Raw genomic sequence first — 20,990 nt, forward strand, 5'->3', positions numbered from 1 at the left:
ATATTCAGAAAACTATAAACATAAATTGATCATACTAATGAGAACAATAAAAATAATATAATTTTATCAATAAATTCAAAAAAAGCTTTTAGCACCCATTCCTATGGAGGCTGGGGGAGGGGGGCTAGAAAGCATAGAAATCAATGCATCTTTTCTAAATATGACATGTAGTATCTATGTAAAACCAAGATCCATCATTATCTGTAATGAGGACAAACTAGTGGACTTTCAAATAAGGTTGCTTATAAATCGAGGATATCTATTATTACCATTACTATTTAGTATAGTGCTAGAAATGCTACCTATACCCACATAAGACAAGAAAAGGAAATTAAAAGAATAGAATAGGTAAAGAGCAAACAATTATCACTTTCTGTAGATATAATGGTTTAATGAGAAAATCCTAAAGAATTAACTAAAAAATTAGTTGAAACAATAAACAATTTCAACAAATTTGTATGATATAAAAAAGCCCACATAAATTATCAGCATCTCCAAACATTGCTAATAAAATGTAGCAGGAAGAAATAAAAAAAGAAACACCATTTATCTGCAGAAATTACAAAATATATGAGAATTTCTTTGCTAGTCACATATAAGAACAAAGTGAATACAAGTACAAAATAGTCTTGACAGAAAGACAAACTTAAATAATTGTAGAACTATTAATTTCTCATGAATAGAACATGGCAAAATGGCAATACTATCTAAATTATTTATTTATTGCCACATTAATCAAACTATTGAAGAAATATTGCATAAACTAGAAAAATAATAAAATTCATATTGGATAAAAAAATTAAAACAAATCTCAAGGGAAATAATGAAAACTGGGAAAGAAGGGAATCTAGCAGTACCAGATGAAACTATACCGTAGTAATAATAATCAAAACAATTTGGCAGTAGTTTAAAAAACAAATTGATCAACAAAACAGATTAGGGATGCAATAGACAGATGCAAATGAATTTAGTAGTCTAGTGTTCAGTGAAACCAGAGATTCTAGATTTCGGGATAGGGACTAGATTTCAGGGAAATTTGACAAAAACTATTGGGTAATCTGAAAAATATTTTAGCAGAAATTAGGTTTAGACCCTCATCTTCCACCACATTTGAAGATAATCTCCAAATGAGTACATGACATAGACATAAAGAATGATATCCTAACACAATTAGAAGAGCAATGAAGAAATTACCAATAAGAACTAGGAATATGAAAATAGTTCATGACCTAATAAAAGTTACAGAAGAATATGGAAGGTAATTAAATTTACAATATTTTGAATAAACAAATCCAATGAAGCAAAAATCTAAAGGGAAATGATTAGCTACTGAAAAATATTTTTGAAAGTTTCTCTGATAAAGGTCTCACTATATATATATGTATGCATGCATATATGTGCATATATATTATATAGATATATTTTATTTCTCTACATATGTGTGTGCATATTTCAAATTTATACATATAAGAGCCATCCTCCAATTGATAAATAATGTAAAGATATAAACAGACAGTTCTCAAGAGAAGAAACCCAATATATCTTTTGATTTATAAAAAATGCCCTAAATCACTAATATTAAGAAAAATGCAAAATAAAACAGTTCTGAAGTTCCACCTCACATATATTTGGCAAAAATGACAAAAATGTAAGGCAACATATGTTGGAAGGTCTGTGGGAAAACAAATACATTTATGCACTGTTGGTTAAATTGTGAACTTGTTCTACCAATGTAGAAAATAAATTTAATTTCTATATAAAAAGTTATTAAATAATGTATGTCTTTTGACTGACTCAGTTATTCTACTGCTAGTCCTATGTCCAAAGAAATCAAAAAAGGAAAAATGTCTTATATGTATAATATTTTTAGAACCTCTTTTTTGGTGGGAAACAAAAACAAATTAGAAACTAAGAGGATGTCCAACAATTGAGGAATGGATGAATAAACTATGATACATGAATATACTGGAATACTTCTATACTGTAAGAACTGAATAAATAGATGATTTCAAAGTGCCACAGGGAGCCTTGTATGAACTGATGAAAATGAAGTAAGAAATTCTAGAAAACAACTGTATTATAACAATAGTTTTAACAATTTTTAAAATTGATGAGGGGGGCATCTAAGTGGCTCAGTGGATTCAGAGCCAGGCCTAGAGATGGGAAGTCCTGAGTTCAGATCTGGTCTGGGGCATTTCCTAGCTGTGTGTGCTTTGGCAAATATCTTGAGCACCATTGCCTACCACTCTTCTGCCTTATAACCAATACACAGTATTGATTCTAAGATGGAAGGTAAAAATGTTTCTTAAAAGCTAATTGAGAATAAAACAAGCAAAATAAAGAGAACAATTCATACAATAAGAATAAGACTGTAAAGTCAAACAGTTTTGAAAGCTTTAAAAGCTCTGATCAATACAATAACTATATCATTGATTCCAGATGATTGATGTTTCCAAAGGATTAATGATTAAACATGCTACTGATATCCTGACAGAGTGGTAATGGATACAGTTTGCAGCATGAGAATTTTATTTTTTGAATAAGGCCAAATAAATATTTTTTTTTGACTCTGCATAACCATTAAGGAATTTGGTTTTATTCAATGGAGCATGAGGCATGGAGTGGCTAGAAGAGAGAATAAGATATTAATTAAGGAAATAGCATTTAAAAAATAAAAAAGCAAAGGAAATTTCAGTTATTGAAGAATATTTAAATAATATTTTATTTCCCCCATTACATGTAAAAACAATTTTTAACATTTATTTTAAAAACACTGTTGAGTTCCAAATTCTGGCAATCTGACAGAAATTAAATATAAACCAACATTTATACCATTAACCAAGATAAGATCAAAATGGATACATGAGCATAACTGGGAACATATTACCTATCAGATTTATGGATAGATGAAGATTGTATGAATAACAAAAGATAGATTGCAATGTGAGATGTCAAATGGATAATTTTGAATATGTTAAACTAAAAAGCTTTTGTATAAATAGAATTAATGTAGCCAAGGTTAGGAGAAAAAGTAGTAAATTAGAGGGAAAATTATAGACAGTTTCTGTGAAAGAGGTCTCATATCTAAAATACAGAGGGAACTTTGCCAACTATATAAGAATATAAGCAATTGCCCAATTTACAAAGAGTTGAAGGATGAGAACAGCCAATTTTTGGATGAAGAAATCAAAGCTATATTTAACTATGTAAAATATATATTAAATTATTATTCATTAGAAAAACATAAATCAAAACTCTGAGATATCTCACATATATCAGATTGGCTAAAATGATGAAAGAACAAAATGACGAATGTTGGAGGGGTTGTGGAATAATGAGAACACTAGTACACTATTGGTGGAACTGTAAACTGATTCAACCATTTTGGAAAGCATTCTGGAATTATGCTCAAAGAGTTATAAAGTTATAAAGCTCAAAGAGTATGTAGTTTTTTTAGAAAGAAATACCACTATTGGGTTTATTTACTAAGATTATCTAGAATAAGTGGGGGGAAACCCTATGTGTTCTAAAATATTTATAGCAGGTCTCGTTGTGGTGGCAAAAAACTAGAAACTGATGTCCTTCAATTGGAAATTGGCTAAACAAATTATGGCATATGATTGTCTTGGAATGCTATTGCACCATTAAGAAATGAGGATCAGGTTAATTTTGGGAAAACATGGAATGAACTACATGAAATTATGAAGAATAAAATAAGCAAAACCAATAGAATATTATATGTAGCAACAGAAATATTGTTTGAATGAATTGTGTATGTCTACCTCCAGAGAAATAATTGATAAATAGAAATAAGCAAGACATAGTTTTATATATATGTATATATATATATATATATATATACACACACACATATCTTTTTGTCAAATTATACCTTCTCTAGTGACAGGGATGGGAGAGAGGGAATTAACTATGTATTTTAATGTAACAAACAAGTTTAAATTTAAAAAGCACAAAAACAAAGCAAATTTTTCTGTACAATGTTCTCCTGGTTCTGCTCACTTCTTTGCATCAGTTCATCTGATTCTTTCTAGGGTCTTCTAAAATAATTCTGCTTTTTGTTTCTTATAGCACGGTAGTATTCCATTATAGTGGATTCTGATAGAGAACTTTTAAGTCACTAAAGTCATCATAAAATTGGTCCAACACATCTCTTTTAGATTTCTTTTTTAAAAGTCAGAATCAATGGAAGAAGAAATCAGTATAATACTACTGTGTAATGCAGCACTCTTAGGAGAATGGGCAAATCATAACTATAAAAGCCCTAGAACAGGTGAAAACAAGACACAAAATACAGAATAAAACAATTGTGAAAGACAGTAAATTCCAAGGACAATTAATTGAGAATTTGCTTTGTTGGCTAACATATCAAGTATAAGGAAATCATACTTCACTATTTCTGTGCATCTCTGAAGTCATCAATGTTCATACTTCTTGCAATGATATAGAATATAATCTTTCTTTGACCTTTATCCTTTTCCATGATTCTTGTCCTTGTCCTCTAATAAATATTCCACAGGAGAACATCTATTGTACTTTTCTCCAAATCAGCTGATATAACAGGAATACCATATATCTTTTCATTCCTTATTAGATGATCTATATTGTGAATTCTTCAGATTTTGACATTCTATTCTAACCAGCCACTTAGCACAACCAGATTAAATTAAAGATGAGCTTTTCTTTCAGAGAAATATTTAGTATCATTTAAAGCACTACACAGTATTACAAATGCAATTCAGCCCTCATTTTCCTCCATTTCCACTTTAGGTTCAGCTTTGTTTTCAAGGTATGTACTAATCAAACAGCTCCATGGGCTTCCCATCCAAACAGCTTATCAAAATCTGGACAATAGTCTTCCTTTATCTACCTTTCCCTCAGGTGGGCAGTTAGATTTATCAAGGAATCCTACTATCTGCTCTCCCCATGCATATTGATACTTAGGTAAGATTCTGTTCAGTAATCATGAAACTCATTTTTGGAGGTTATGCAGTATTCCTAAGCTTAATGCAATTAGCACATCATCCATTTAAAAAGCATCTGAAAAATCTCACTATTTATACAAGATATCTCCCTTTTAGTCCTTGTACTGGCTATCCTTCAAAAAAAGCATCTAACATCTTTTTATGCCTTATATGCTATTAATAATTGGGAGCAAGCAAAGCCATCATTCCTGTTGAAACTTTTAGTAAAAGATGCATGATATTGAAACATAAATGGCAGACAGCTTTTTAAAAGAAATTCTTTAAGGTGAAATTGTCATCTAATAAATTAAATATGTGTGATTTTTTTGAGTTAACAAACATATATCTTTGTCAACCTTTTTGTAAATTTGTTTTTTTTTATCTAACACATAATATTATTTTGTGCAGATGCTAGCTAATACAAGTCTTCCATAATCTTATTCTATAACATTTTGCAAATAAGTTTACATTCTAAACAAGTGTTACTCGCTTTTGTCATCTCTCTTCCTTTTTTGTTTGGATAGGTCAGGTAAAAGTTGCTTAACTGAACCTAATATCTTTTCATTTTTTTCTTTTAATTTAATACTGATTTTGATTTTTTTTTGCTCTAACAGGCCAATGGCTTAATGAAACAGAGAACAAATTTGAAAAAGACCCTCCCATCAGCAATTTAGCTACTTATAATTTATTAAAAGGTAGTCAATATTTCATATATTATACTGATGTTCAGTGCTTGGCATTTACAGCACTTGCTAACATTCATCTCAAAGAAAGAATTCATGATACATAAGTATATGAGACTTCTGTGCAGTTTATAAGCCATTGGCCTATTCTTTAAATAAATGCTGGCATGCATTTTCTAAAATATTTTTCACAGTCTTCACCTATAACTATTCTAGAACTGCAGTTGTATATTCAAACTTATGTTGGTTGAACTTGTAGTTACTTAGTTCATCCTAGAATTTCTTTCTAGGGTTAGGGTTAGTTATTTGTAAATACTGATCATAGATACTGAACTACATGGTGGCAGGAGGTCTTGCATGATGTTTCCTGTTTACTTTGGATGAATAATAAAAACTAATCTCTTTAACTTCCTTTCTAAGGAGAACATGTGGTCTGGGCCCCTGAAATTTCTTTTTATCTTATCATGTCATTTATAGCCACAGGAACAATAGTACTATCATTCAATTCCTCAAGTAGTTTGTCAACTCATTGTTCATGGAACAAGGATCTCCTATAGTAATTGCAAGTATTAATATCTGTTCAGTTCTTTCAGTTATGTCTGATTTTGCATGATCCCATTTAGGGTTTTCTTGGCAAAGGTATTGGAATGCATTGCCACTCCTTCTCCAGCTCATTTTAGAGATGCGGAAACTGAGGCAAATAGGGTTAAGTTTCTGGCCCAGAGTTGTACTGTTAGTAAATATCTGAGTAAAGATTTCCCTTTTTGAGTGCTAACAAAAATGCTACATCACTCATTGGGTTTATTTCATAAGGTGATCAGGAAAAAAAAGGAAAAAAAACCCTTTATATTCTGAAATATTTATAGCAGCTGTCTTTGGAGAAGCAAAGAACTGGAAATTGAAGGGATATCCATCATTTGAGGGATGACTAAACAAATTATGGCAGATGATTGTGATGGAATACTGCACCATAAGAAATGGAAAGCAGGTTAATTTTGGGAAAACTTTGAAAGACCTATAGGGAATTAGAAAGAATGAAATGAACAGAAGCAAGAGAACTTTATATACAGCAACAGAAAATTTGTTTGAGGAATGAATTGTGTACGCCTCCCTCCAGAGAAAGAGCTGATAAATAGAAAAAAATAAATAGTTTTATACATGCATATATCTTTTTTGCCAAATGATGCTTTCTTTAATGGGGAGAGGATAGGGAAGAAGAGAGTAAACTGGGTATTTTAATGTAACATAAGTGTTTTTTTAAAGGCTTGGGCATAAAATGAAGGGAGATAAGAGACACAGTTGATGTTGGATGGGAATCCCCTTCTCCATTTTTCTAAGCCATGAGAGGACATTAGACTTTACTTGAGGACAAAATACCATAAAGTCTTTTGAGTCTGAACTTCAAAAAAAAGGTTCCCTTAGAGAAAAAGAAAGATTAAACACGCAAGCAAAACCAGAGAAGGATGAGACTTTAATGCTGGCCAAAGGTAGAGAATAGCATTATAGTTACAGCAGTCCCAGGCACAATCTATATTTCTAATACTTCTATTGTCAGCTTTCAAGCTTGTGGCTGCTCCAATGACAAGGGGTACCTTGAGGTACCAGGGAAAGAACAGCAAAAAAGACCTGTGACATCTGAGATGCAGAGATTTAGTTATTAGTGGGTCTGCCTTGGAGATTTCTTTCTATGATTTCCTGGGCGACTGAGCTCCCCTCACCTATCTTCCTCATTTACTCCTTGGATTTACAAAAAAATCATCAGAGAACTAGACTGAGAAAAGGCCAGTTTGTACTTCTCTCAAACTATTTTTCTAAACAGCATTAAGTATTTCTCACTATGTGTGTGACAATGGACTATAACCCAACTAACCATTCAAATATTGTGCCAGTTCTCACTTGAATACTAATAGTGAGACTGGGAATAGAAAGAAAACACACTCTGAAAAGGAGAAGAGTTCAAATACTGAACTATTATAAAAGTAATTTGGAATCACCAATACTAACTGGCTTGAGATTCAAACCACATTGAGAACATAGTAAATTAGAAGAAAAAGAGAATGTTATATGAGGCCAGAATGTTCCTGAAACAGGAGCAGAAAGAAAAACCTACTATAAGCAGGCAAAGACTGGGGAAGCTTATTTTCACATTTAAAGAATGTGCAGTCAAACTTGCTGTGTAGAGTTTTAAAAAAGAAAACTATACTCCTAAGGAAGGAAGGGGGGAGTTAAAAGACATCCACTTCTCTAACTGCATGGAGAAGAGTAAAAGTATGCTTGCTCCATAGCTCCTTTAATTCAACATCTCTCTGCCTTATTTGCTTGGGCATCAGCTTCTTATATTAAAGTTTATCAATCTAAAAATGGTCTTATTTTTAGCATCCTCATAATGAATACTCACATATTACTACAACAGATGTTTATCTATCCACTAAAATCCTTCAGTGGCTCATCGTGGCATAGAGACAGTCCTGAATTCTTAACAGCAATTCCTGAGGAGTATTAGCTCTGGTTGCCTTTATCAAGCTAAAAAGACTTCAGGCATGGTCTTGGTAATAGGTTATGTTTCTGTTTTAAGTCTGCCATTTGAGTACCATCCAAGCTATGCCATAAACCAAAAGATATTCATTAAAAAAAGGCTAGACACCAAATAATGGATAATTTGGCTACAGAAACCACGGTATATACTTTTGTCAACTACTTCTTATAAGGTATAATCCATTTTGGTGAAGAGATTGTCCACATCAATCAAAATTATATTTTTGAGGATATAGATTTCATGGCCTTAACTTTTTCCTTAAGATCATCATGAAATTGGATATTCTTCAAAGGCCTCAAGAATGAATGAAAAAACAAATCCTAAAACAAGTATATATATATATATATATATATATAATATATATAATATAATATTAATAATATAATAAGTATATATAATATAATATAATACCCTTATTATAAAACAACATGGCACTGTCTATAGAGCACCAATCAGGACATTTGACTTCAAATTCTACCTCAGATGCTTACTAAGTATGTTGTATGGAATTATGTTTACATGTTTGCATGTTTATAATTAATGGTGATTATATTATAACTGTTTTCTTGAAAGAGTAGAAAATAACAATGACACTGAAATAAATATTCTTGAGTAAAACAGTTACATGAGCTTCTAAAATTCTTTTGAGAAATCATTGCAAAGCAAAGAAGGTCCTTAGGAAATAGCAATAGATGTGTATCTAAAAGAACCAAAAATTTAAATATATATACTTTATTTATATGTCTAATTATATAAAATATAGAACTTTCAGAAGATCCTATGACCAATTTTTCAAAAGTCCAGAACCACTCATTACACTTAAAAATCTATGTATAGATTTATTCATAAGCAGATAAAAAGGTGAAACTTAAGAAACAAGAAAAAGAAAACTATGTTGGAAATCAGTTCATAGCACTGTCAATGAGCATTCCCTGAGAACTTATTATGTGTCATGCACTGTGATAAAATAATGACTTTCAAGATTTAAAGGTAGAAATATAAGTGATAATGGGAAAGTTCCTACAATTCACAGGTTATTTGAGAAAAAAAAATAACCAATCAGTCCATGTAAGGCTTGATACTAGAATTATACTTTGAAAAATCTAGAATGATCAACATCCTTGCTCAAGGCACTCCATTTCTAGATTTGAAATATTTTCATCTGCTATCCCTTATGTATGGAATTCTCTCTCTCCACATCTCTGTCTCCTGACTTTCCTGGTTAAAAACTTTTCTTCTACACAAAACTTCTTCCAATCCCTCTTAATTTTAGAGCTTTCTCTATGTCAATTCCCCCCATTTACCCTATATATTGCTTATTCAGACATAGTTATTTGCATGCTGTCTCCTTCATTAGATTGTGAGATGCTTGAAGGCAGTGACTATCTCTTGTCTTTCTTTCCATCCCCAGTATCTATTTAGCACAGGTCTTAACACAGAACAGATACTTAATAAATATTTATTGACTGAGTGACTGACAATTTCCTGGAGACTGTGTTTCTTATAAATACCATCTGGGATTATGTGAAACATTTCCCTCTTGTGTCTCTTGCATTCAGTGGCACAAGTGAAAGTTAAGCTCCTGGCTTCTTATTTCTTTTATATTCTATCATACATGTATAAAAGATATTTTGATCCATGTTTAGAAATACTTCTATCAAATCACAAAATAAGCTACCATGTTAAATGATAGAAAAGCTTGACTCAGGGCAAGTGTTTTGGCTTTCAGAAAGAAAATTTTTATTAAGTAAAATAATACATCCCCCCAAAAAAACCAATGTCAATAACATTATAAAAAAATGAAAAGATGAAGGAAATGTTAATTTGGTAAATTTAGTGAGTTTCTTTTCTTTTCAGAGTTCATTTTTTTTAAAAACTGGCTGACACTTTCTGTTTCTACTTAATAATGGTGGACACATAGTCTATAAATAAAAATAAAGCCAAAAAAGGCCCTTTATGATAAGGCCAATATTTTCTTTTTTATTCAAGTTTTGAACTACTTATCAAATACTAGCAAAAAATAAATAAAAAATGCTAGATTCCTTACATGAAGCCTTTCTTGATTCTCCCAACTGCTAAGCATCCCCACCTTACCTTTTTTAACAACTTTATATGCATTTCACATTAATTCTGCACATCTCTACAAATCTACAGATTTTCAATTATACAATATATACACACACATCTATGTATTTATATGTATACATATACACTATACTATATACACCCTACTCCATGCCACATATGCAGGTAGATATACACAGCAATGTATATTTATATTTATGTATATTTATTTTTGTATATTTATTTATAAATGTATATTTATAAAATGTTGTATATGCATATATACACATACACATACATATATATATATAATTTTTGTTACATCCATTATAATTTAACCTCCTTGAGAATAGAGATTATTTCATTTTTTGTATGTGATTCTCTATTACCTAGCATATAGAAGGTGCTTAATAAATATTTATTTACTGACAGAGGCTGTGTAGCACACAGTAGATACTTAATAAATACCTGTGTATTGGCTAATTTCAACATCTTGTAGATACATTTATAACAGAAAATGTAAAACAATGGAAAATATGCTCCAGGAAGTTTTAATATCTTGCACTAATAAACCATGTACTTAGTATTTATGTATTACTTCCACTAAATGCCTACTCCACTTCCTCATTCTGTCATGGATGTAATTTTGACTGCTTGAAGACTGCCAAAAAGGTGAAGACTAGGACAGATTTTGCCAAGATGGAAAAGATTTGAATGTGGACCAGGTAATGGATTAACTACCTGCTATCTGTACATAAGCCAAGTAAAGTCTTTAGATGTTTACTGTCAGGTTGAATCCAGGATAATTAATTTATCAGACTCAGCAATTCTCAAAGACCATCTATTTATTCAGGAAGGACTGAAATCTGTATTGATGGAGAAAGTATCCACACTAAAAAAGATTATGTAGCTTTCACATAAATCTTATTTATTTTTAATATACAAATTATAAGTAAACCAAGTTATATTTGATTTTCAACAATGTTCTTTTTTTTTTTTTTTTTAATATATTTTATTTGGTCATTTCCAAGCATTATTCGTTAAAGACATAGATCATTTTCTTTTCCTCCCCCCCCCCCAACCCCCCATAGCCGACGCGTAAGTCCACTGGGCATTAGATGTTTTCTTGATTTGAACCCATTGCTTTGTTGATAGTATTTGCATTAGAGTGTTCATTTAGAGTCTATCCTCTGTCATGTCCCCTCAATCTTTGTATTCAGGCAGTTGCTTTTTCTCGGTGTTTCCACTCCCATAGTTTATCCTTTGCTTATGAATGGTGTTTTTTTCTCCTGGGTCCCTGCAAGTTGTTCAGGGACATTACACCACCACTAATGGAGAAGTCCATTACGTTCGATGATACCACAGTGTGTTTGTCTCTGTGTACAATGTTCTCCTGGTTCTGCTCCTCTCGCTCTGCATCACTTCCTGGAGGTTGTTCCAGTCTCCATGGAACTTCTCCACTTTATTATTCCTTTGAGCACAATAGTATTCCATCACCAACATATACCACAGTTTGTTCAGCCATTCCCCAATTGATGGGCATCCCCTCATTTTCCAGTTTTGGGCCACCACAAAGAGCGCAGCTATGAATATTTTTGTACAAGTCTTTGTGTCCATTATCTCTTTGGGGTACAGACCCAGCAGTGCTATGGCTGGGTCAAAGGGTAGATATTCTTTTGTCGCCCTTTGGGCATAGTTCCAAATTGCCCTCCAGAATGGTTGGATCAGTTCACACCTCCACCAGCAATGAATTAATGTCCCTACTTTGCCACATCCCCTCCAGCATTCATTACTTTCCTTTGCTGTTATGTTAGCCAATCTGCTAGGTGTGAGGTGATACCTCAGAGTTGTTTTGATTTGCATCTCTCTGATTATAAGAGATGTAGAACACTTCTTCATGTGCTTGTTAATAGTTTTGATTTCTTTATCTGAGAACTGCCTATCCATTTCCCTTGCCCATTTATCAATTGGAGAATGGCTTGATTTTGTGTACAATTGATTTAGCTCTTTATAAATATGAGTAATTAAACCTTTGTCAGAGGTTTCTATGAAGATTTTTTCCCAATTTGTTGTTTCCCTTCTGATTTTAGTTATATTGGTTTTGTTTGTACAAAAGCTTTTTAGTTTGATGTAGTCAAAATTATTTATTTTACATTTTGTGATTCTTTCTATATCTTGCTTGGTTTTAAAGCCTTTCCCCTCCCAAAGGTCTGACATGTATACTATTCTGTGTTTACCCAATTTACTTATGGTTTCCTTCTTTATGTTTAAGTCACTCACCCATTTTGAATTTATCTTGGTGTAGGGTGTGAGGTGTTGATCTATTCCTAGTCTCTCCCACACTGTCTTCCAATTTTCCCAGCAGTTTTTATGAAATAGTGGATTTTTGTCCCAAAAGCTGGGATCTTTGGGTTTATTGTATACTGTCTTGCTGAGGTCGCTTTCCCCCAGTCTATTCCACTGATCTTCCTTTCTATTTCTTAGCCAGTACCAAATTGTTTTGATGACTGCTGCTTTGTAATATAGTTTTAGGTCAGGGACTGCAAGGCCCCCATCATATGTGTTTTTTTTCATTATTTCCCTGGATATCCTTGATCTTTTGTTCTTCCAAATGAACTTTGTTATGGTTTTTTCTAAATCAGTGAAGAAGTATTTTGGTAGTTCAATGGGTATGGCACTAAATAGATAAATAAGTTTGGGTAGGATGGTCATTTTTATTATATTGGCTCGTCCTATCCATGAGCAGTTAATGTTTTTCCATTTGTTCAAGTCTAGTTTTAGTTGTGTGGCGAGTGTTTTGTAGTTGTGTTCATATAGTTCCTGTGTTTGTCTTGGGAGGTAGATTCCTAGGTATTTTATTTTGTCTAAGGTGATTTTGAATGGGATTTCTCTTTCTAGTTCTTGCTGCTGAGCTGTGTTGGAGATATATAGAAAAGCTGATGATTTATGTGGGTTTATTTTGTATCCTGCAACTTTGCTAAAGTTGTTGATTATTTCAATTAGCTTTTTGGTTGAATCTCTAGGATTCTTTAAGTAGACCATCATGTCATCCGCAAAGAGTGATAACTTGGTCTCCTCCTTGCCTATTTTGATGCCTTCAATTCCTTTATCTTCTCTAATTGCTACTGCTAGTGTTTCTAGTACAATGTCAAATAATAGAGGTGATAATGGGCATCCTTGTTTCACTCCTGATCTTATTGGGAATGCATCTAGTTTATCCCCATAGCAGATGATATTAGCTGTTGGTTTTAGATATATACTGTTTATTATTTTTAGGAATGACCCTTCTATTCCTATGCTTTCTAGTGTTTTTAATAGGAATGGGTGTTGTATTTTATCAAAGGCTTTTTCTGCATCTATTGAAATAATCATGTGATTCTTGCTAGTTTGCTTGTTGATGTGGTCAATTATGTGGATGGTTTTCCTAATGTTGAACCAGCCCTGCATCCCTGGTATGAATCCTACTTGATCATGGTGAATGATCCTTCTGATCACTTGCTGGAGTCTTTTTGCTAGTATCCTATTTAAGATTTTTGCATCTATATTCATTAGGGAGATTGGCCTATAGTTTTCTTTCTCTGTTTTTGACCTGCCTGGTTTTGGAATCAGTACCATGTTTGTGTCGTAATCAACAATGTTCTTTAAAAGTTATTTTAGAAATGAAGGGCACAGAAAAAACAAATAAGCTCATCAGAAATTCTATCAAAGTTTTCAATAAATAATGAAAGATGGACCACCATTTGTATTTATTTCTTCAGTGGTTCTCCCCAAACAATACATTTTATAACTGTTTGATCATATATGATGCTGGGTCTGAAGAACAAACTTCCAAAATAACTATTAGGATTTATATCCTCAAAAATCTAATTTATTCATCATTGACTTAATAACTTTTTAACCATTTATAACTTTGGTTGAATTAGTGAAATGAAGCTCATATACCCTTGATAAACCACAGTAATCTAACAAACTGAAAACACACTAAAACATAGAGTCTCCAGAGTTGAAAAAATTACTTTGGGTGTCATCTGATACAGAGGAGACCTGAAAAATCCTTTTTTAATACATATGGACACTTCTATTCCATCTTTTGCCTGAATCCTTAAAGAACCTTATTCCACTTTTTGGGTTGCTCTAATTATTATGATGTTTTTAGTTTCATAAAGCCTAAATTTAATAAGAATTCTGGTACTAGAAAAGACTTTTGAGAGTCCCTTGGACAACAAGAACATCAAATCAGTCAATACTTAAAGGATTTAATTCAGACTATTCACTGGAAAATCAAATACTGAAGCTGAAGTTTAAATACGTTGGCCACATAATGAGACGACAGGATTCATTGGAAAAGACCCCAATGCTGGAAAAGATTGAATACAAAAGGAGATGGACATGACAGAGGATGAGATGGATAGATAGTGTCATGGAAACAACAAAAATGAACATGGACAGACTTTGAGAGATTGTAGAGGACAGAAAGACTTAGCATGAGTCCATGGGATCATAAAGAGTTAGACATGATTGAAAAAGTGAACAACACATAACCAATTACTTCTAATCCTACTACATGGACCTAAGAAGAAATAAACTAATCCTATTTCCCCTTCATAGTGAGTTAGAAACTGGAACATAGCCATCAAATTAAGCTCTCTTCTTCATGTGGAGCATGCTGAATTCATTCAAATGATCCTTCTCTGGTATGATTTCAAGATCCTTCATAATCTTGGTCATCCTCCTCTGGACACTCTTTAGCTTAACAATATCCCTTCTAAAACATGGAGCCAAAACTAAATATACTATACCAATGTGATTTGTCCAGGCTAGAGAATACTAGGAACTACAAGCTTAGCTTATGTCTCTTCAGATGCAATCTAAAGTTCATGATTGCTTTATGACCCTGAACTTGCATTGTTTATGGTCCATTAAAAGCCCAAGAAAAAATTAAAAATGGCCACTATATAACTAAATCTGCTCATTTGCTTGTGTCAAATTGGCTTCTGGTCCTCAAATAGAAGATTTTAAGTTTGTACCTATTAATATTTCACTTTGTTGGATTTGATCCAGTATTATAGCTAGTGTAAATTTTGTTTTATTTTCTTTGTTTGGGACCCACATAATATTTTGGCATATTCCTTAGCATTGAGTCAGCTGAAAATATGATGAGTATGCCTTCTATGCCTTTATCTTAACCAGTGATAAAATGATGAAAGGCTTAGGTTCAAAACATACTTCTGGGGCATTCTTTTACAGATCTTACAAGTTGACATTAACCTCTTGATGGCTACTCTTTGGGTTCCAAAACAACCTAACAGTACTTTCATCTAGACCACATGTTTTCTTCTCCTCAACAAGAATAGCATGTGAAACGTTATCATATTTTCTATAAAATCTAGGCAAATTATAATTATATAGCATTCTTCTGGTGAACCTGTTCAGGAAATATATTAAAAAAAGGAAATGTGGCCAACCTGGAAAGACTTGTTCTTTAGGAAACCACTGTCTCTTTGTGATATCACTGAATTCTGATATATTAATTAAATTCTTTAATAACAAGTTCAAGAATTTTGCAAAGAATTAAACAAATGTTTAATGTCTAGAGTCTGAAGATTCCACCCATTTTTTAAAAATCAAGATCTTTGCTTTTTTCTCATTCTGTGGCTTGCTTTGTATTCTCTACCTTAACTTTTAAGGATTATTGAAAGTAGTTCAGTAAATACATTCACCAGTTTCTTTAGTATATTGCATTATTATTTACCTGGATATGATAACCTATACTCATCTGTGGCAACTAGATGCTTCCTTTCTATTGATCTACTTATCCTGTATTTCAAATTCATATTATTTATTTTTGTTCTAACTTTGAAGCAAAAACAGAATTCAGTATTTCTGACTTCCATGTGCTATTAATTATCATGTACATATCCACCCTGAGCAGTTCTAGTATATATTTTTCCATAAATATCTAGATTTTAAAGATATTTTTGTTTTCCTTATAACACCCCTTATCAACTCAGATCATTTTAAACATTAATGTTGACATAATCCTTATAGAGAATGCCATTTTATATTCATCATCTTTCTACTTTTTACATCCATCTTCTATATATCTTTCGAATTTAAGTTGATTGATGAATTCCTTGGCATACAAGACTGCCTTTCTAGACAACTTCTTTTTTTAGTCCTTACTAGAATTATTTCCCCTTTTGTCTTCAAAATTCATTATTGAGAATTACTATCCTTCTTGAGATTACTTAAAATTTTAATATATGGGTTTCATTTATTTAGCTTCTTGAAAGTGACTTTTCTAAAATCTAGGATGCATATCTGATTATTCCTGGCTTTCTTCTCTCCCCTTATTTATCACCATTCTAGAATTGAGTCTTGCCCCAAAGAGGTTTTATTTCTATTTTTTATACCCAGTTCACCCTTTTTGGTGATAATCACATCCAGAATAGCTAGTCCACTCACTGTTTCTTCCTATTTAACAAAAATGAAATTGTAATCAAGGATTTTTTTCTATTTTTCTATTAAAAACCTCTCTAGAGAGAGCTAAGACAATGAAGTAGACAGGGAATCCCAAAGCACCCCCAAATTTTCCTTAAAATTAGGCTTCAAAATGGGTTCTGGAGTGGCAGAACCAACAAATAAATGGGGTGGGGCAATTTTCCATCTCAGGATGACTTTGAAGGTTAGCAGGATAGATGTGTTTCTCTGGGGTGAAAAGGGAAGGCAGTCTAGTGAATGCTGCATCCAGCAAACCCAAAGATCTCGAGCCCAAGCAGAAGATAACATCAATGCACTGCCCCACACAAGCCAGAAGCAAGGCACCTCCCCCCCCCCAACACACAGACAAACACAAAGCCTTTGAGGTTCCAAGCCTGGGTACAAGCAAGCATGAGTTCCCAAACCTCCTCCACAAGGCAGCTCACAAAAAAACCAAGCCCATCCCAATGCAAGCCAATAACAGTCCTTGAGAATGACTGAACCAGCCCTGGGTGGCATCTTCTAGAGTTTTCAACCTCAAAGGAAAATGGGAATTGGTCTCAAATCTCAGATGAGCTCAAAAAGGATTTTAAAACCAAATAAGAGAGGTAAAAGAAAAATGAGTAATTTTAACTACATTAAATTTAAATTTTTTGCATAAACAAAACTAATAAAACCAAAATTAGAAGGAAAACAGGAAACTGGCCATGGGGGAGGAATTTCATACCAAAAGTCTGACAAAGGCTGCATTTCTCAAACATATAGAGAACGAAGTCAAATTTATAAGAATATAAGTTATTACCCAATTGATAGTCATATGATAGGAACAGGCAGCTTTCAGGTAAAGAAATCAAAGTACTCTATAGTCATATAAAAATGTTCCAAATCACTATTGATTAGGGAAATATAAATTAAAATAACTCTGAGATACTATCTCACACCTATCAGATTGGCTAATCTGACAGAAAATGAAAATGATAAATGTTGGAGGGAATGAAGGAAAATTGAGACATTAATGCACTGGTGGCAGAGTTGTGAATTGATTCAGTGATTCTGAAGAGCAATTTGGAACAATGCCTAAAGGGCTATAAAACTGTGTATACACTTTGGTCCACTACTAGGTCTATATACTAAAGAAGTTAAAAGAAAAAAAGAAAAGAGAAAAGGATCTATATGAACAAAATTATTTATAGTAGCCCTTTTGGTTGTGGCAAAGAACTGGAAATTGAAGGGATACTCATCAATTGGAGAATGACTGAACAATTTTTGGTATATGACTGTAAGGGAATAGTATTATGCTATAAGAAATGACAAGCAAGACTATTCCAGAAAATCCTGGAAAGATTTCCATGAACTGATGAAAAGTGAAGTGAGCAGAACCAGGAGAACATTATACATAGCAACAGTGATATTGTACAGTGATCAGCTGTGAATGACAGCTATTCTGAGCAATACATAATGTAAGACAATTTCAAGTGACCCAGGATGAAAAAGGCTTTTGACCTCTACAGAAGTAACTGATAGAGTCTGAATGTAGATCACAGCATATGAATTTTCATTTTATTTTCTTCATGTTTTTTTTCAAGTCATCTTCTACATTATAAATCATATGGAAATATAGCTTTGCATAATACAACATGTTTAACATATCAAATTGCTTACCATTCTCATGGAAGGGGGAAGGGAAGAAAGAAAAGAATTTGGAACTCAATTTTTAAAAATTTATGTCAAAAATTGTATTTACATGTAAATGAGAAAATAAAATATTTTTAAAATAAAATATCATAATATAAAAAAAGAAAAATTTTTTCCATATTTTCAGACTAAACCTAGTTTACCAGCTAGCTATATGACATTGCAAAGTTAAGTCAGCTACTCTTGAAGGGCCTCAGTTTCCTGATCCATAAAATGAGGAGCTAGGACTCTCATGTTCTTCTTTGACTCATTTAAGTTCCACAATCCTATGAGTGGACCTCATTTCTAACCTGGCTATACTACTTTGAGACTTTGACTACCCCTATTATGGTTATCTTCTTCTCCATCCCCTTCTTTCTCCCCAATTTTGCAGCTTTTCGTGTTTTTTTTTTACTGTCCCATTGATCCATGAGGGCAGAGACTGGCTTTTTTCCTTATTTGTATTTGTACCACCAGACCTTAGCACAGCACCAAGAACATAGTAGGAGCTTAATAAATAGTGATTGACTATTGATTGACTTTGACCCTTCAAGTTTCTTCCAACCCTAAGAATTTTATAATTCTATAATTAAGATGTGATCACTGAAAACAATGAGTAGACAATAATAAATTGACAAGATGTAGATCCATATAGCTATAATATGGAGAGGTATAAAATAGAAAAGTTTACCTCGTTGAGCTATAAACTTACAGCAGTCTGCATAACCCCCCATGGCAGCATAATGGAGTGGTGTATTTCCATTCATTGCAATAATTCCCATATCTCCATTATAAGCAGATAAAAGCTTCAGTATCTAAAAGAAAATTTAAGATTTTAAAGAAACATACATGTAGCATATATGTACCAGAAAAGAGTAAGACTGGGAGTTGACCACTATCATCTTAGTAAATTCAAACTGACTTTTAAGTATATGATGGAAAATATACTTAAAGAACCAGCTCCTTAGCAAGGATTGATTTTAAACACAATTTTATTGAAGCAATGGATCTTAAAAACAAGGAATTAAATGCTGCATAACAAAATTGGGTAAAGGAATCATAATTGATTTAAATTGTTTTAGAAAACAGATAGCCATTGTAGCCTTTCAACTCTGTTATTTTTATTTATTCTAAGTAATTTTATTTAGAATTACATGATTGAATTTTAAAATTTAGAGGAGTAACCATATTCACAAAAATATGTTTAGGTAGTGCCAGTATGATAGTTATGTTTTCTTGGTTACAAAGAAATAAATAATCAGTGTTGACACTGCTGAAACATGTAGGGTACTCCAAATTGGCAGAACTTCAAAATCTGTTTCAACCGAACAGAATGAGATTAATTATCAATAAAGTATAACAAATGAAGGACAGGTAGATGGCACAGTGGTAGAACCCCAGCCCTGGAGGTAGGAAAATTTGAGTTCAAATCCATACTCAGATATTTGCTAGCTGTGTGACTTTGGGCTTAACTCTGTTCGTCTCATTCTCCTCATCTGTAAAATGAACTGGAGAAGAAAATAGCAAGCTACTCCAGTATCTTTGCCAAGAAAACCCCAAATGGAGTCATAAAGAGTCAGACACAACTGAAATGACTAAACAACAACAAAAATCATAAATTAAAAAATCAATACAAAACATATAATTAAACAAGACCACAAGGAGAGGAAAATGCTTTAAAAAATTTGCCTCATTGATCTCAAAAGCTTATAATCTTTTTGGGAAAACACAATGGCATTCAAAATATAGGTGGCTCAGTTTTTTATTTTTTTTCTCTGTTTACAAACGATAATATTTAAGTCCTAGAGAAAAGGGAAATATAAAATCAATAATGGGAATTTTGGAAGTACTTAGCAAGATTATTACATCAAAAAAGCCTCCTTTGGCAGCAAAATGTGAAGCATGTTGCCTCTCATTGTCATAAGCATTAACATCTCCTCCTCTTTCAAGTATACCTCGAACCACTTCTATTACTCCTTCTCTGGCGGCTTCCATTAATGCAGTTCGACCTGTTGACTGGACATCGAAAAAAATAAAGTGTTGATTACCTCAGTCTTACAAAGTAAGTCTTTTCCACTCAAGATTGAAATCTAAATTTTAGCTTCATACTGTGCAAAATGTCATCGTACTCTTTGAATATGAAACTCTAAAACTATTGGGTCCTTAGGTACTAAAATTGTAATAAGCACAATTTATATGACAGTGATTTAACTTAAAAATCAGAGATGTTAAAAGAAGAAATGTCAAAAAGTGAAGGACTATAAGAAACTAATATCAAGAACAGTATATGTTGCAAAGTTGTAAATAGCTGTTCAATGAGTTGGGATAAGGAAGAAATGATGAAAGAAGAGCTTTAAATGAAAACTGAAGAAGCTAAAAGTATTATTATTGTTAAGCAAAATTTTGAAATATTCCAGAAACAGAAAATAACAATTACAACATAAGGAAAAAATAAGAATGGTAAAATGAAAACATAAGTAAATATTTTCTAATTACATAATAGAAAAATGTATTTCTATTAAGATAAAATGTATGTGAGCAGTGGTTTTCTTTTTTGCTCTCTTTCTTCAA

General features: G+C 32.4%; 1 protein-coding gene across 1 annotated transcript in view; it reads right to left on the reverse strand.

Moving 5' to 3' along the window:
• Window positions 1–20,990, reverse strand: part of ANKEF1 (ankyrin repeat and EF-hand domain containing 1) — a 73,741-nt gene that overhangs the window by 20,960 nt on the left and 31,791 nt on the right. The window contains exons 4-5 of the mRNA XM_007476688.3: window positions 20,286–20,435; window positions 19,111–19,234 (exon numbers count right to left, since the gene is read on the reverse strand). Coding sequence (XP_007476750.3) covers window positions 19,111–19,234; window positions 20,286–20,435 — 274 coding nt within the window. The remainder of the gene's footprint in view (window positions 1–19,110; window positions 19,235–20,285; window positions 20,436–20,990) is intronic.

Source organism: Monodelphis domestica, chromosome 1, assembly GCF_027887165.1.
Source record: "Monodelphis domestica isolate mMonDom1 chromosome 1, mMonDom1.pri, whole genome shotgun sequence".
NCBI classification, from domain to species: domain Eukaryota; kingdom Metazoa; phylum Chordata; class Mammalia; order Didelphimorphia; family Didelphidae; genus Monodelphis; species Monodelphis domestica.